Genomic DNA, 18,460 nt, shown 5'->3' with positions numbered 1-18,460 from the left:
AACCAGGGTTTAGTGTGGACAACAGCAGGCTGAGGGGAGACCTCATTCCTCTCCACAACTACCTTAAAGGAGGCTGTAATAAGGAGGGTGTCCATCTCTTTTCTCAAATAACAGCATGTGAGGAAACTGTCTCAAATTGCACAAGGGGAGGTTTATATTTCTTCGTGGACAGGGTGGTCTAGCTTTGGAACAGGCCACCCATGGGAGTAGCGGAGGTATTCAAGAGACATATGGACACCAAAGGACAGGGTAGGGATTCCGTACGTCAGGCTCACAGTTGGGCTTGATCATGAAGGTCTTTCCCAACCCTCGAACTCAGAGTTTGTCTTCTCACAATATAAAATTGTATGTGAGCATACAAAGTCTCTCCTTCTGCCATCCTGAAATTACAGGCTCTTAAAGTCCAATTTCAACCTGAGCTTTGGTTACCATGAAGACAGAGGAGTTGAGCATTTATTAAAAACAACCACCCTATTCTTAAACTAGATTTCAATAGCATGACAGTACAGATAGATTTCTGCTCCCGCAGAACAGAATGGTTTAAAAGAAGCTCTGAGAATTTGTTCATTAAGAAGGTACATACAATCAATGTAGCATCTATTTGTAGCTGTAACAACAATATTGATGAGAATGCAGCCTCTAATCTTTAAGAGGGTAGCATGCACTCCTCAAAACAAGTTGTGATCATTTTTGTTTAGCTTGAAACAACTGAACTCAATGCAAGCATCCAGTGTTCTGATACAGTCAACAAAAAATGAAAACCCCTATGCCTAGCATGTCTAATGTTTGGTGATATGTTTATTTTAGGATGCAGATGCAATTCATTCCTACTTCTCTCCCCATCTATTTGCTAGAACAAGACCTCAATGAGATCAAGGAGCAAAGTCAACAGCATTTTCTCTTGGAACTTCAGATGTTTACAGTATGATCTACTGTTCTACATACAACTTTACAATACGGGACAGAATATTAGAATGGGAAGTAGTCAGACTAATAAAGCATAATATTGTACAGCATAACTTCAGTCCACACATGCAGAGGCTTCTGTTGTTATTTTTGCAACAGAAGCTTTTTCAGAAGTTTGGGTTTAGATTTTCTGATTCTTCAGTGAGAATGAACAGCAGCAGGTTTAGATCAAACTTATGTCCCTTCTGATCTGTTTAAATTTCATAGCATAAAAGGACTAAACGGAAAAGTCTTAGTGATGTAAAATACTTACAGGCTTATGAACCAAAGCCAAATGCACAGCTTCAGATATCCAAGTAATTCACTATTTGTGCTATAACAATCTCTATAGAAAGTCATATTTGTCTTAATGCTTTCTTACCAGAGAAGAGTAAGAGGGCTCACTATATATGAAATGCAATGTTGGTAAAAACAAAGAAACCAGCACCAAAGCAAGAAGGAAAGGCATTGTACTGGTCAACAGAAAACTAAATAATTATGTTTTTTATTTTATACATGAGCCACTTTCATACACAAATTGCATCTGTCATACACATGTTTTTATGCAAACCTAACTCTCATTAACTGTTACTGTTTGTGTACCAAGAGACAAATTTCTTGCAGATGTTATTTTCTTTGTATAACCACACAGGCTATAAAATTTGAAAATGAAATATATTATTAGTTTATATATTCAAATATTTCAATGTCTAACTAATTTCCCCAGAGTTTCTGCTTTTGTTTTTAAAAATTTTACAATAAAGGCCTTCACTTAGAAGTTGTGTGTAGTAGAATTCACAAAATTTTTATCCTGTTAACACTTCATTACTTAGTTTTAACTTTGACTTAATCCATTAATAAGCTGCTAGATGTAGTCTGAAATACCACAGAACAGTTTACAAAATGACATAGCTGTACCTCACTGAAGTCTTATTTTAGATTTTACAAAAAGCACACAAAATGATTCCACTTACTTCCATTTACAAGTAAACAGATCACATGCAGTTTGAGAAAGAAGCAATTGCAAAGGAAAGTTTCATAGTAGATTACCTGCTTCTGAGGAAATGAAAAAGCCTCCTTCCCAACTGTGTTAAGGGCAATATGATGCTGACCTTCCAAAATAAGCTGCTTATTGTCTTCCACAACATATGCCTACAAAATACAGAGTAGAGACCACAGACATTAGCAGACCAAAATATATGTTAAGCTTTATAGTCAACATTCTCTCCTTAACTAGAAGATGTTTTGTCAAAAACCTAAATACTAACTTGACTTACATATTTATGTTTATGCTTTAAACTTTGCAAGCACAGACAACAACTGTGGTTCAGACTGCTAATTGCCACTACTTAAGATTTGCATTCTGGTAAATTGGGTCTTCCTCTTCAAAGCAGACGGGGTCACTCTTACAGATCTATGATAAAAGCAAGCATTATGAAAACTTAAAATGTATGTTTTGTTAAATTTTCTCTTTAAAAAAAAAAAGAGCTGATAAGAACTGGGTGCATCTAGGACAGCATAAAACCATTTAAGTGATTTACTACAAGTATTAGGACTGTTTTGTTTACTTACCACTTTTTTAGTTCATTAGTCTGGTTTTAAAAAGTTACATCTGCAAGTTTTGTACAAGTATGCTGGAAAGTTCAGGATGCCACATTATTTTCTACATGTTAAAACTCAAATTCCAGAGAGCTTGCAACTATACGTACCTTCCACAGTACAACGACATTCAAGTCCACTTCACTGCATCTTTGTACCAATCTGACTGCATCATCAAATGATTGTTTCACAGCCCTCTGAGATCCATGAGTATGAGATTGCACATGTGTTTTTTTTAATTCAGAGGATAAGCTTTGAAAAAGAAAGTCTGCACAAGGACTAGCTGAACTTATTATCTGGAAGATGAAAGAAAGTGCTCTCAGGAAAAGATGCAAGCTGTTACACGTTTCTCTAACAGAACTTATCATTGTAGTATTTCAGTTCCATTCTCAAACAATCTCTTGTAAATACGTAGCATATGTCATTTTGGTTACAATACTTGCTCTTTTTACAGCCATCAACACTACATAGTGAAGCTTCCAAAGCAACATACGGGAACAGAGCTACAGATCACTGGTCTAAAATCATAAGTACTGAACTCAGAAATAAGGTCTTTGATTATTACCAGACAGCCTATCAAGATATAATCAAGTGTGGAGGAGAGAGCTGGAGTGTCTCCTCTGAACTAACATATACGCAAATCACTATTGCTTTATTAATAGTGATTAGTATTTTGACTAATTATTAGGTTAATAATAAGATTCTTCCAGTTAATTACCCTAACTGCTAGTTGGGAACGTACACGTTACTAGCAAAAATTAGAGATTGCATAGCATGTTCCACCTGTTTTACAGGTACAGAAGTACTGTGCTGTTTGTCAAGTTTGGAAAAGCTTAGCATAAGCTATGACAAATATCAAAAGCTTGTTAAGGAAGTGATGGTTAAGACAGACATCAATGATGCCTGGACAAACATGATAAATAAGACTACCTCCATTTAAAAAAAGTGTTAGACATTCGAGAATACTCTCTTGCAGAGCTGCTTATTTTTTTCCTCAGCAGAATACTTATATCCAAGGAGAAAAACTGCTTTTTGAAGTAACTGTCTAGAAGGGAAAGAACCCTTCCCACAGGCCAAGTGGAGAATATTTTCTTACAAGAAAGCGCAAGTTCATGAAGCCTATCCAGATTTTCAGTCATAAATTGAGTATATGTCTATACATCTATTAGAGAAATGGCATTGAGTAGCTTTTCTTTGGCTTTTAAAAGCCAGGTGCATACATGGAAAATACAATCTCAACATAAAACAAGCAACCTAGTACTAACATCCAACTAACCAAATTCACTATCCTCGTGTAATTTCTGATCCAATACAGTGTCTTATTTTCTCAGGTTTTGGAAAAATATTCCACGTACCAAGATCATTTTTAAACTGATTCTTCTTCAGACATTTGTATGCTTAAACAGAGTAATAGGATGGGGTAGCCTGTAATTTTAACCATCTTTCAAGAAATCAGAGAAATAGACTCCCTGAATTGATTGCAAGCTAAATTACTGGTTTTTGAAATTTCAGTACCTACATTCATTAGAGGTTTCCACTGTTTACAATAATCTGGAGTTAGAATTTTTAACTTATCTTTGTGAAAAGATAAAAAAAAAAGCAATAGGATAAGTAAAAAAGGGTTTCACTAGGCTACTCGCAAAAGACAAAATATGCAGTTGTACCAGTTAACTTACCTGCTCATTTCCAAAGACAATATCTGCAAATGTGTAGTTTTCTAAGGGATAAAAAGAGAAGGCGTTATTTCAGCATCACAGAGTCAACTGCAGTATACAACATCCCAACTGTATTCCCCTTCAGAAGTGTTACCTCATTCAAAAGAGAACCTACCTTCTGAGTTTTTGCATCTTACTGCTTTAAAGCACAGCTTTGCTTTCTCTCTGCTAGCAAGTTTAGTATCTGAAAGAAAAAATTGCAAGATTTTTTCCCCTCAGCATAATCACATAGGATCACACATTAGCCATAAGTCAGCCTTTGAACTTCACAAATAAAACCACACTGACACTTACATAGCATGTCTGAACAAGCAGAAAGTAAAGATGACCTTCTGCTAACCCATTCCACTTACTTGTTTATCACAAAACAAGCTTTACTATGTAAAGCAGATAAAGAGAAAGAAGGAACAGAAGGTAAAATCACATCCTTCAATACTAATGCAAGAGGAAGATTTGTCTAGATTTACTTTAAATATATAAAGCATAGGCATGCATGTAAAGATAGCACATCAGATACAGTAATAGATGTCTATTTTCTTGGGTTGCCTTTTCAAAAATTATTAGGTTATATTAGCTCAGGCAGGATACACAGCACTAGCAATTCCGGTATATTTCTAATAACTGAATAGAGCATTTGTGAAATATTCTGTTGATTACACTGATATAAACAAACAAAAAATGCCATGAGACATTTTTCTTGTAAGGCAAGTTATCAACCAACTTAAACATGGATTTCTCCACAAAACTTAAAATAATTTACCTGTAAATTAAGACCATTTTTTTAAGACCATTTTTTAATTAATGAAAGTTAAAAAACATTTCACTTGAAAGGAACACAAAAACACCTATAGCTGGGTTAATCTGAAATGCAAGTTCAATTTCTTAGAAGCTTAATTTTCTCATCAGGCAGAAGCTGGACTTGCTATCTTTTTGGTACTAAGGATACACACCTTTGTCTTCAGAGATGTTAACAGATTTTTGAAGCTTCCAGTGTTTGCTATTACTCGAAACTTGAACTATATGAAATTCTTTAACACCAGCCTCACTCTAAGAAAGAGACAAAAATAATGTCAAATAAGACCAGTCATACTTGTAATGTTCTTCATTGCACAGTAAGCATTCATCACAAAGTGGTATTGTTGAAATCTTCATTTAACTCCTCATTCACACCATCTGCAATACAGTACTAAGGAGACAAGAACAGACTGAAGACCCACTGTAATATAAAACAGTCCCAGCTCCCAGGAACTTCAAATTCCAGTAAGCAAAGCTATAAGAAGATGAAAAAAATCCTATGGAAAAACTCCCGTGAGGTGGCATTTTAGAATAACATGACTATAATAAAACCTAGACTTGTTTAAACTCCAGTGCAGACCACTGTCCAGAAGGGGACTTAATTTCTAAGATTACTTCAAGATTCTTAGAAAAAACAAATCCCAGAAATTCAACAACTCTTAAAATTACGTGTATATATAGACATGATGGAAAGTAGCTTTTGGGATCATTTTCTCTATTGGAAAGAATGAAATGACAGTGGAAAGTTAACTTTTACACAATATCATCTGTAAACTCACTGAGTGCTTTGTACACTTCCTCCTCCTCAAAGAACGCTGGCAATATTCACCTTAATATCTGAAGAAGAACTACACACTTAACATGAAATGACAAAACAGCTCCAAAGTTCTCTGTGATTCCACTACCATTTAAGTGTCCAGGAATTCTAATAAGCAGAGGATTTGATTTCCTGGCCTTGTTGTTGACAAAATGAGAGCAGCTTTAACATTTGCTTTGCTAAGCCAACAGACATATCTGCATTTGGATTGTGCTTCCAAAAACGTGAGAGTTTATTAATGAATGCGGACACAAACTTCCTTCAGATTATCACTAATTCTGTCGGGGGTGTAGCACAGAGAAGGAACACAGGTTGTCTCATTCAGGAAGTCGCAAGCATTAGGAACATCCATAAATTCGGAATAAGTCTTCCAAAAGGAACTTGAAGACGAATTCAAAATCACATACATTTAACGTAGAGGTGGTTCTAGCAGATATCCAAAGCTAGTTTTGAGTCATAACTTACTTACTGTTAGTACTTTCTTTCCAACATTAATTGAAAAGTCTAAATATGCAAGGCTTACTTAATATTTCCAGTCAGAGTGCTAGTATAAAAGCTCTGAATTAAATATTGGTTCTACTGGAGATGTTTACATGTCTGCTGAGCTTAAGAGTAGTACTGTCATTAAAAGAAAAAGAACTTACAGTATTGATATTTTCTACATCCACAAACACCAACATGTTGTCCCCTCTGCCTTCATCATCTTCAAGTGCATTACTTCTGCAGACAGTAGCTCGAATATGTAGAGATCGACTAGTACAAATAACTGCAGTGTGCCTTAATACTCTATGACTAGAAATGGAAGAAAAAACATTTTGAAGAACCAGGACTGCCATCCATAGCTTCTCAACAAGTCTAGCTTTTAGATTTCTCTTCAATATCAAGCTATTAAACAATTTATTCCCTTCAACGACCAAAAAGGCATTTTTCTTTTCAACATATCATTTTGATAGGATGCTAAACAACCATGCTGCAATGGGTAGGCATTGTTCAAACAGTTTCTTATCCAGTTCAAAATACCAGAAAAAAGTTCAGAAGTTACCATGACAAAAAAAAAAAAATACTTTGTTAATATTTCTTATAAGACAAGTGGCATAATGAAAGCAAACAGGCATTTATTGGCAGAGGGATGCAATTTAACTTCACCACATGCTTTGGAAATACAGTTTTTCAGCAAGTAAACCATAAAAGGCCCACTAGTGAATCACACCTCCTGCACAAACACTTACTGAAACACCACCACATTCAACAAATTCCTATGAACTGGGAATTATCAAAGGGTACATTTACATGAATTGTAGTTTGATTTTCAAGAACATGCTGTTGATCTGCTCTTGACAGTCTTCAACTTACTTTGCTTTGGTTTACAGGATGAAAAAGTCTCAGAAGCCAAGCTCACTTGCTCTTTCTCAGAACTAGCCTGAAAAACAATGTCAGCTTGTGGCTGGAGCTTAAGTCCATGGGACTAGAGCTTACCTAAGGTACCATCATCCTTAATATCTACCATATGGAGGCAACTCCTCAGCCCTGATGCTACAGATGTATTCCTCCTAGCCTGCACTGCTACTTAAGGAAGGCTGAGATGCACTTCTCCAGACAAATCAATGTAGCACATATCTCCATGATGAAATTCTCCCCCACAAAATAACATTTATCAAGTCCACAACCAGATTTCTTACTGGACTGAAAACTAAATTTAGATAAAGCCTATTAAAACTTTCTGCTCTAGCTTTGAACTTTAACAGTTGTAAAATAATAATGTAAGCACAGTACTTATAAAATAGTGAAAGACAGCTTGTAGGGGCAGGAGGTGAAGAGAATAGACAGTCTTCATAGTGAAGCTTTAGTAAACAGATAAATTCAGAAATGCCTTCCTAAAGGCTGATACCTTCGCTTTCTGAGCAAAGGCATATCTACCCCAGAATCTTTGAAAAACAGGTTTCTCAAGATAAGTTCTCCTGAGCTGCCTTAGCTTAGGAAACATGTGGGACTTTAGAATAAGCAATAGTAAAATTAAAGTTAAAAATGCTATTGTTAGCCTCTAGTATCAAACTCAACTGTTCATCATCCCAGGAATGCTCCAAAGAAGAGCTATACAACAGCATGCAAGTCAAACTTGGTATTTAGCCCCTTGTATCATAATACAAGCACTAGCCATATTTTAATTAGGAAAAAAAAAAATCGTTGGTTTAAAGCAGACTTTTTCTGTAAAGTACAGAAAAGTCATGAAGCTTTTCTTCTATCTCACAGAGTGATGTGCTCCCAGAAACCCAAACTACGAACAGCGTCTGTATTAAACAGTTCCATTAACTCTCCCTCTGTTAAGAAATATTGGCACTCTGACGGAAGAAGTATAGGCTATATAGTTTCACATGAAAATTGCATCATACAGTAAAATTATTGCTTAGAACAGCCAATAATAGGCCACATATATCTTCACGGCAATTCAGAGAACTTCAGTAGGTTTTAAATTTATGCTTATGGTGTTTATTATAAACAGCCTAGTAAGTAGGAGAAAAAGGTAGAGAGCTTACCACATTTTTGAGTGTCTTTTAACACTTTCGTAGTAAAATAAAAAGTTTATTTCATGAACACCTTCTTCATCCGGTCCTCGTAACCACATTGGCAGCTGCACTGATGCCCCAGGAAGAAGCACTGAGTCAGGAAGTGGGACATGTATTACCTCAGGCTGACCTCCAGTGCCAACCCCAAAGTCTGCAGAAGAAGCTGAAGATAGCAGTGCTGTACGCACAGAGGTAGGATCTGTCACAACAGTCTTGTAAGCACTACAGTTTTCAGAAGCTGAAGGACTTAGTGGCGTTAGAACTGCAGTATTTCCACCAAAAGTAAAAAACTCTGGATGTTTGGACACAACCTTCAGCGCAGTAAGAGGACACTTGCTTACATTCACAAATTCCACATATGCTTTTCTGATTTCTCCACAGAGAAGCCCTGTAGGAAAGTTTATAAAGAACACCTGTATCGGAGAGAACAGGAGGAGAAAAAACTGAACACTGAGTAAAGTTATGAATGATCTTAAAAAAAAATCTAATATTTAAACTACAGAGTGCTGTCATTAGCCAGCTAAGAGTACTTCAATAACACTAGGAAGAAAAGCTACCACTTCTATTAACCAACCAAATTGTAGTGTTCTAGATAAAGAACGGCAAACAAAAATACCTATGACTCTTCCCTACCCATAGTTATAATTTGGCTACAAAAGCTGTTGCAAACTAAAAACTCAAAAGGGAGCATAACAATTTCAGAATTATATTAATTTGGAGGCTTCAGGTCTCCTTTGGAAAGTAAAACAAATTATGACCTGTCAGTGCCAAATTTAACTGGAAAAACTTAGACATAAACAAAGTTTAAGACTTCATTGTTACAACTATATTTATAGTTCTAGATTCAGCAATTTGCTCAAAATTACCAGTAGAAAAAGCTACATACCTCCAACAAAGGCATTTCTTCTGTAATAATGGGATCTAAACGTCGATCAGGTCCATACTTAATAGATGTTTTTTCTTCCTTTGTGTTATTAAGTCGAGGCCCCTGGATTTCTAAGTCTTGTCGTCCTCGTACAGATAACCCATTGGAGACAAACTTTCCTGAAACAGTTTTTAGAAGTATTCTTTTTTAAAGCAACTCTTTTTAGAAAGTAATCTGAACTTCCCTTCCCAATCTTACACATCATGTTGATTTTTGCTACTGTGAACATGCAGTGTTCACTTATTAAGCAGCGTCACTGACAAAGAAATATTCACAGTTTATTGTGACACAGAATTCATTGCTATTGCAAGTTCTGACAGCCAGGTATCCATTTAAGTTTTGCCCTTTAAGTTTTACTTCAATTCTTTAAAAGTTCTGTCAGTAATGAGAATAGGGATACCAGACTGACTGGGAAAGTGGGAAAGGCTATTGAGTGAAGGTGATCCATTTCACCTCTGCCAAGCTAGGGAAAAGTTGCTCAGAACACTTTCTTTCAAGAACAGGCCACTAAAACGATTTTTATTTGAAAGTCTTTTCCACAAATTTCCAATTCATATATAGTTAACTAAGCTTATTTCTTTTAGACATTTGCAAGTATGTACTTTAATCCCCACTTAATTCAAGAAATAAATTTTCCCTGTGTGAGACAGTTTCAGATGAATGAAACAACAAAACAGATTAATGAACATGCAATTAAGGCATTTATATGTTAATATAAAGGCAAGACAAGCAAAAAAAGTCAAGATAAGTAAATCTATATCAGCTAAATTTGTATTTGGGAATCTATACCAAAATGTTTAGTGCAACACAAAGAATTTAAAAGTAAAACAAGGAACAAAAATAAATGGTAAAGGAGTCAATAAATTTGTTATAAACACCATAGATAGAATATATGAATTTAAGGGTTTCAGAATTTCTAAAGATTTGAAAAGAATGTAAGAACAGGTTTTGCAGAAGTTACTTCCTTTTTTACGGTAATAATATGGGTGCCAATTCATTATTTCCCCGTTCCAGTTATTTCCAGTTTCTATATCTTTACTTAAAGAAAGGCCTTACATTGTCAAAACATTGAACGCTTTTTTATTCAATGGAATTCACAACTCCCCCTTCCAGACACACATACTTGAAGGAATAATACACTTACCTTCCTGTAATCCGATAGAAGGATCTATCCCATCTAATGTCACAGTACCCTGAACAGTGCCAAGATTATAAACGACTCCCAGAATATGTAGCTCCCCTGTTTGATGGGGAAAGAGCTTTAGTCTTGCCTGTGGAGATATGTTAAATTTTTGGTGTTGTTGCTACTAAGTAAGTAATATTACATTTAAATGTCCAATTACTAAAGACACTCATAGCTACATTTACTTTACAGTTGCATTAGATATAACTATATATAGTAACTACAGGCCATTCGCTGGAAAGTACTTGTTACATAAGAAAAGAATCCTAAATTGTAACACAACTTAACTTGAACAGAGGCACAATTTCAGAATTCTTAAGATTTGAAGGGACCACTGGAGGTCTTCTTGCCTGACAACCTTGCTCAAGCAGGGCCGCCTGAAGATGCTTGCCCAAGAACCTCTTCCAGTTAGGTTTGGAATGTCCCTGAGGGAGACTCCACAACCTCTCTGGGCTGCCTGTGCCAATGCTCCATCACCCACACAGTAAGCTCTGCTTCCAGATGTTCAGACAGAATATTTCATGTTTCAGTATGTGCCCATTGCATCTTGTCCTATCTCACTCTCCTTTCAGTTACTTATACACACTGATGAGATCTAAAAGATCCAGTTCTTCACACACAGTAACATTTCCTCTAAGTTTGAACTCAGGTTGTAACATGACTGAACTCCATCCTATCCCAAAGGTTTTTTTTGTTTTTCTTTTTTTTTTTTTTTTTAGAATAGTCTTATCAATGTTATATAAAGTGGTACTTACCACTTTTGTCTCCTCGCTATTAATCAGAAATTCTGCTATTGCTTCAGTTCCTATCATATCATCATCGCATTTTCCCTGAAAAAGAAGGCAGACCTTCTCAGATATTACTCCTAGACAGGAAGATTGCCTATATATAGTATATATAATACTATATATACTATTTCTTGCAGCTTTCCTAGAGTGTTCAGGGACAAAAAACACACATTCCAGTTTACAGACTTAAAAATTGGCAGTGTTGCATGCCCATCCTCTTGGACTTTCTGAATTCCCTTTCCCCACACCTTCCGCCTTTCAAATCTAAACAGGTTTTTTTGTTTGTTTGTTTGTTTTAAAAAGAGCTGTTTTCACACTCTTAAACTTCAAAAACTTAAATTTCCAAACTTATAACTCCTTAACTGTAACTGCCTATTTTGGGTTGGAAAAAGATAACGCTTTCCTTACCGGCTCTTTTGCTTCATCATGTTTAGCACTGAAGTCTTTGGGTTGAAATTTCCACAGCAATGAAAGGTCAGTCAACAAAAGTGGAACTTTCAGTGGGTTTCGGAAAGAGACTTCTACAGTTATTGGTTCTATTAAAGAAATACAAGAAAATAATGACAACAGCCTACCCCCCATCATTCTGAAGGCTCACTTAACTCAGAAGGCCAATACAATAAAAAAATTGGTTTAAATCTACAACAGAGCAGAAAACACTGTACAAATTCATTTCAGAAATAAGTGAACTAACTGTATAAATCTCAACTTTACCTTCTACCACAGCAAGGGGAAATCTGGAGTTATCTGAATAGCGATTTAAGCAGAACTGCGTTGGTTGAAAGTTTGCAGGTACTATTCCTTTGTTGATCACAGAAACAACCTGCTCCTCAAGTTCCTTCCACTGTTGTGATGACTCCGAGTCATACTCCTGATCCAGACTTACATGTGTTGCTGCCTGCTTTTCACCTAATAAGAGTAAGGCAATCTTAGAAAGTGATAACATTCGGCATACAACTGCAGAGGGCTGCACTGGCAATTTGGTAAGCAATGTTAAAAAGATTCAGTTCTCAGTCAATTAATCAACCAGTCAGCAGATTGCCAAAGACTTCGTTGTGGGGAGCTGGGGTCAGCCTCTTCTCACAGATAACTAGTAATAGGACTAGAGGCAATGGCCTCAAGTTGCCCCAGGGGAGGGTTAGGTTGGAAATTAGGAGACGTTTCTTCTCAGAAAGAGCAGTCAGGCTTTGGAAAGGGTCGTCCAGAGCACTGGTGGTATCACCATCCGTGAGGATTTTTAAGGAAAGGTTGGACTTGGTGCTTAGGGACATGGTTTTGTGGATGATATTGGCAGTATGGGGATAGTTAAACCAGATGACTTGGAGGTCTTTTCCAATTTAAATGATCATATGATTCTGAGATACACGCATAGAAGTTACCAAGGACTGAGAACACTTAAGTGCAAATATTGGAATTCTATGATTTTAGCATGCTATATAGTATACTCAGCAATACAGACCCAGTTTAAATAAGAATTTTCACTCAACATGCTTTCCATTCACGAATCAGTGTTTCAAACATCACCTTAGAGAAAACTGTAAAGATAATTTCTAGCTCTGACACTAGCATCTATCATTTACTAAAGCATTTAAATCCCTTTCATGAAGTTCATTACAGACTTACACTGAAGCTTTCAAGCTATGAAAGCTAATGAAACTCAGTACAACTGCCTATAAGGATTTCATATTCAGACTCCTTGTATAGATATGTTTAGAGAGCAGGTGCTAAGCTGAAGCTTTTCTTTTTAAAATCCAACCTCAGAAGTTATCTTGCTACATTTTTATGTAACAATGATTTTTAAGAAGAGAAGTTGCATAGGTTTTAGTTCCATAAAAAAAATAATAATTTTAAGCTGTTTACATAAAGCTTTCTAACCTTCTGCTGGTCTTCGATCATGCCCAAAGAAAATACGGGTTGCTGAACTGTTAATATATGGTAAAGGAAGCTGTGGTAAAGGACCATCAGGTGACAGCTGGGTTACATTCTAGAGTAAAGGAAGAAAAGAATCATTATCAAAGTGCATAATATATATGCTGCATGTTACTAATGTTTGAATGATAAGGAGACCAAGTTTTAAGCATTCAACACTTGAATTATTATTAAATATGAAATGAGTCATTTCAATCAACTGTTCTGAGAGCTCATTCTGTCTCAGTTTTAGGTAGTATTTTCTCTCAATAAGATCTTAAAGTCCATGAAGTCTACAGAAAAAAGTTAAACAAAATCTCCATTGTGTAATCTAACCAGTGGTGTGACTGCATGGCTTTTGCCAGCTTTATTATGATGCAAGGCCTAACTCAGAATTTGATAAGCTACATTCACTACACCACCACTATTTGATAGACTTTCACCACACTGTGGATTCAAACACCAGTCTCAAAAAAAGGTCTAACATAAAATAGCAAATACTACAATCATTCTGCTTTTAAGCTTTAGAGAACACTAAGCAACTGGAAGACCGCAAGTTGTGTGGAGATATCAGCACTAAAACACCCTGTAACATACACTCATCCATGTAAATCCGTTAAGTAAATAAGTTTCCGTTAGGAAGTTTAAATTAACATCTGTTAAGTAAATAAACTTAACACACACACACACACACTAGATGGAGCAAATTTGCTTTTTGAAACCTAAAGTAAAAAATAAGCATATCAACTAGAAAAAAAACAAGCCTGGAACAACGCAGGTGTGACAGAAAATCATTCAGTAATATACATGTAATAAGAAATTACCATTAATGAAATTGCTGACCACTTCAGGAATTAAAAGAAAATCATTTACCTTATAAACATAAAGATACTCTCTTAAAAAAGCTCCTTGCTGAGCTGGAGGTTGTTTACTATCATTGATCAAAATATGCCTGAATGCAGACACAGCATTATCAAGCTGACGAAGCGTAAAGGACTGGCGACCAATAGTGAAGTTAATATGATCTTCTGCAAGAGACCAGCCTTTCCCCTTGTAAACCTGCATGGCTTGACAGTAGCAACGTAAGGCATGTTTTTTCTGAAAGAAAAATAAAAAGATTATTTCTCAGATAGTCCCATTAACCAAGCACTGCAACTGTAATACCAGGAAGATTGAACAGCAAGTTGTTTACCACAATCCCCACTATATTAAGCATAACAACATTTGCAGAACTGTACCTCATAGAACATGGTCAGCATTAATCTAAACACTATTTCTGTGTTGGCTCCTACAGTGCAGTGCCTAGCTTGCAGATAAAGTTCACGTTCTCCAATATCAGTAACATGCAGTAGAGTTAGAAAACAAGAGAAGACTAGTTTTAAAAATACTGTTCTGCATTACTTTTGAACTGACTGCAGGAGCTTGTAGAGGCCTATTAGCAAGCCTTAGAGTAAACTACATTTATTACATCTCACTCTAGTAACTGAATCTTCATGCCACGTCTCCACTTAATTGTTCAGTAAAAAAAAAAAAAAAGACGCTTAGGACAAAATTCACACCAAGTAAAGCAACAAACAGCCCCTAGAGTACATGCAGGACAAAATTACCAATAGCATCAGCCAATGGGAAATATATGTTTTACTCCCAATGACCTCTACAGCTCCTTAACTGGATACATCAGGACCTGGGCATTCAACCCCAAGTCTACATACTGAACATTTTCATAGGTATTCACTATACAGGCAAGTCACAGCTTCTCAAAACATTCCCTTATTTACATCATTAATGGGAATTAATCCAAGATAAGTTCAAATAAGCATGGCAACAACAGCAGAGGACAAGCAGTAATAGCCTAGCATCAGGATATTTTAATATGGTAATATTTAGTATTGTAGTATGTAACTGAGCAGCCTGGCTGACTTTTCAGTAGTTTTTTTAATATTTTGGTGCTTATAATGATATTGAAAAAAATAGCCTATATTTACTGTAACACTGAAAAGCATTTCCTGGAAAACAGAATCTTTACAAGAATTAAACAAGCAACAGAGCTGTTACCTGAATATTGACTCAAAGCATTACAAAACGTATGCAGTTTCCCAGGCAGAAGAATTAGATTTTAAAAAGTTAAAATAGAAAAAACTGATCAGCAGCTAGTTATCAGCAGCACTGTCAGAACTACAGATAAAAAAGCTAGTGCAAGAAGAGAACAAAATGGGAGAATACTCTTATTATTTTTGCCAGAGGGGAAGAAAGGGGAGATCTGAAAACACCTCTATACACACACAGTTTGGTTTCAAATGTAGATCTGATGCCTAGGTTCTCCTGTATTATTGACTTGAAATACAAGTTGTATTGATGCCTTATATCACAGGTTTGCAGCTTTTAAGTAAAAAGAAATTGACTATTTGTGGACAGCCCCATAACTGAATTCCAGTGGTTAAGCTCAACAGAAATCAAACAAGATGCCCATAGAGTCTACCGCACAACTGAGACACAAAGCACATGATTTGTGTCCAAACTGAGTTTTATCACAGAGTTAGAGCTGCCTGCCCAGGAATGTGAGTGGAAGTAGAATTAGTTTGTAGTGGTTTAATTGGTAGAATTGATCCATAACCAGATTCTAAGGTTTGTCTTGTACTATTCATACACTTAAAACTCCACTGAAAAGTATCCTGTCTTCCTCATGCTTTAGCTGTATATTTAAGCTTCGTATTATTCTAATAGCGTTTAACAAAATTAACTTCCGCAACTCACACATCTCAAGAATAAAAATAGTTCCTTACACAACGAAATACAACTCTTTATTTGGGGATAAAATTGAGACTAAGAAATGAAAAAGGCATTACTGAATTTCAAGCCAGTGATCTTCAATATTACTTACAATACAAATATTATAGAATCATAGAATCATAGAATATCCTGAGTTGGAAGGGACCCTTAAGGATCATCAAGTCCAACTCTTGACACCGCACAGGTCTACCCAAAAGTTTAGACCATGTGCCTAAGTGCACAGTCCAATCTCTTCTTAAATTCAGACAGGCTCGGAGCAGTGACCACTTCCCTGGGGAGCCTGTTCCAGTGAATATAAAAGACCAAGGCAGGAATCATTCTCAGAAGATCACGGAGCTCAACACTTCTAACACAAAACTATCAGAAGCTCCATGTCTTTTACCAAACTAATAATCTGAATGGCATGTTAAATGTGTTAAGTATCAAATACTTATCATATTTTCCATCTGGAAAGATAAGACTTACCTGTCCTGCTTTACTAAACCTGTGTCCTGCTAATATCATATGAAATGCAAACTTCCTAACCATGGGACTTTTCATGTTTATAAAGCAGTGTGCTGCCTGCTCCAACAGAAGTGCACTACGAAGATCCGAATCCTATTAAAAAGGGAGAAGGAGAATTAGCCTCAAAATCAAATATGAATGTAACTGTAACAGTAGCTTGTTTTAATGCTAACAGGAAAAAGATGTAACATTGCTGTAAAGTTGAAAAGTTAAATGCAAACATTGTATGTATGAACACAAAAATAAATGAAGACTAGAAGTATTTTTCACTGTCACATGCATAGTGATAAACAAATAGTGATCACAAAAAGTGCTGTTAACAATCACCTGCCTCCATCCCCATTTATCAACCAGCTCCAGTGTGGATTAATATAAATATGTTCTGTCACTTCAGTTACTCAGGCTATGAAGGACTCTATCCTTTTTCCTCCCTCTCTCCCTTTATTTCAGGTAATTTTATTAAGCCTCAAAATAAAAAATAAGACTAAGGGAAAATAAAGGAAATGTAGCTTATTGAATTTAGATCACAAGAACCAGAATGCTTTCCTTACAGTATACAATTCCTTACTATTACCCTCTTCTCATGCCAAGACAGCTACATTACTTCAAGCAATAAGAACAGAATCTGTTTGATTTTACCACCACTCAAGTCTGTTATCAGTAGCGTCTAAGTATGTGCCTGGACTACAAATACACTCTGGGACAATTTTACAGTATCCTATATTTTCCTTGCAACTGGCAAAAGACAATGAAAGTATACTACATATAATTTAAAGAAATATGATCGCACACAGCCACTAGTATTTAAATGTAAGTAACTTACACTGCTCACATAGAAATTTGGTTCCAAGTTTAAGGTAAAAGGGCAAGAATGAAGCTATAAAGACACTTGAGAGAATAACTTATGAAACTAAGTAAATTTATTCCATGCTTAATAAATTCCAGGAATTCTCGGAAGCATCAAATTTGGTGCAGCTTGCTACAAAGCTAGAACTAACTGCTAGATAGACTTTCCTCCAAGCTACACAGCTTGAGAAAGTGTGAAACAGATGTAATACCAGTAACAGTTTAGCAGACCCTTTCTGGGCTGTTAAGAACTAGTTCCATGCCTAATTTAAACCAATTAGTATTACCGAAGTGTTCAGGCTAGCTTTCACTTACCCAGTAAGCTTCTAATGATTCATAGCAGCTAAGCTGCAGTTATGGCTTCATTGCTTAAACTATTGAGAACTTCTGATTATATGAGAGACAGTATTCATCACAGCTCTGGCAAGCCATGCTAGTATTTTTAACCCACAAGTTCTTAAATTCAAAATATAACACACAAAAGCTGAGCAGATATTAAAGAAAACTAATTCCAAAGCCTAAGACAACAAATGCACATTTAGCAGCTGTTTAAAGAAATCAAGTAAGTCACCTGACTTGAAAGAAAAAAATCAAGTACTTATTTTTTCACTTGCAGCATAAACAGCTTTCTTCACTTCAAGCTTTAATTGGCCATTTGCCATCATTGGAAAGGAAGTACCCCAGGATAAAAAGCAGTGTCACCTAAAAGCACTTCAGTAAGTACACAAGTAGAGGGAGGACATGAGTGGAATAAACTAGCATTTTACCTCACTGGTTAAACGAATCAGAAGAGCAGCTGCTTCTGAATATTTGCTTTGACTTTTTAAGATTTCAGCACTGAGAAGTACACAGCGTTCAGCTAGAACCATGTTCCTAAAGCAAAAACAAATATATTGAATATTTATTGAAAAGAAACATCGGAAAACTTTTCACCTCAAGTCTGACAAGTTTCCTCCACATTACAGATTGGTGTTATTTATCCTTTTTGAATTTAAAAAAGGTTAAGTGTCAACCTGTTTTGTAAGGGAAGAACTTATACCATTAAGCGTCTCATCTTCCTGTAACAGCAGCTTTAAGTCAA

The 18,460-nt window shown here is 35.9% G+C and overlaps 1 protein-coding gene across 3 annotated transcripts in view; it reads right to left on the bottom strand.

Annotated features, from left to right (window-relative positions):
- TRAPPC8 (trafficking protein particle complex subunit 8) overlaps positions 1–18,460 on the bottom strand; it is a 48,430-nt gene that overhangs the window by 10,847 nt on the left and 19,123 nt on the right. For all 3 annotated transcript variants that reach the window (XM_084282761.1, XM_084282762.1, XM_084282763.1), the window contains 16 exons: positions 18,147–18,252; positions 16,495–16,626; positions 14,113–14,337; positions 13,207–13,315; positions 12,046–12,240; positions 11,740–11,867; positions 11,299–11,373; positions 10,505–10,631; positions 9,322–9,479; positions 8,406–8,848; positions 6,516–6,663; positions 5,210–5,306; positions 4,375–4,443; positions 4,221–4,261; positions 2,655–2,840; positions 1,996–2,097 (listed from right to left, as the gene is read on the bottom strand). In XM_084282761.1, the coding sequence (XP_084138887.1) occupies positions 1,996–2,097; positions 2,655–2,840; positions 4,221–4,261; positions 4,375–4,443; positions 5,210–5,306; positions 6,516–6,663; positions 8,406–8,848; positions 9,322–9,479; positions 10,505–10,631; positions 11,299–11,373; positions 11,740–11,867; positions 12,046–12,240; positions 13,207–13,315; positions 14,113–14,337; positions 16,495–16,626; positions 18,147–18,252 (2,341 nt within the window). The remainder of the gene's footprint in view (positions 1–1,995; positions 2,098–2,654; positions 2,841–4,220; positions 4,262–4,374; positions 4,444–5,209; positions 5,307–6,515; positions 6,664–8,405; positions 8,849–9,321; positions 9,480–10,504; positions 10,632–11,298; positions 11,374–11,739; positions 11,868–12,045; positions 12,241–13,206; positions 13,316–14,112; positions 14,338–16,494; positions 16,627–18,146; positions 18,253–18,460) is intronic.

Source organism: Netta rufina (assembly GCF_964035555.1).
Source record: "Netta rufina genome assembly, chromosome: 2".
Classification (NCBI taxonomy): Eukaryota; Metazoa; Chordata; class Aves; order Anseriformes; family Anatidae; genus Netta; species Netta rufina.
This window is presented reverse-complemented; position numbering and strand designations above follow the sequence as displayed.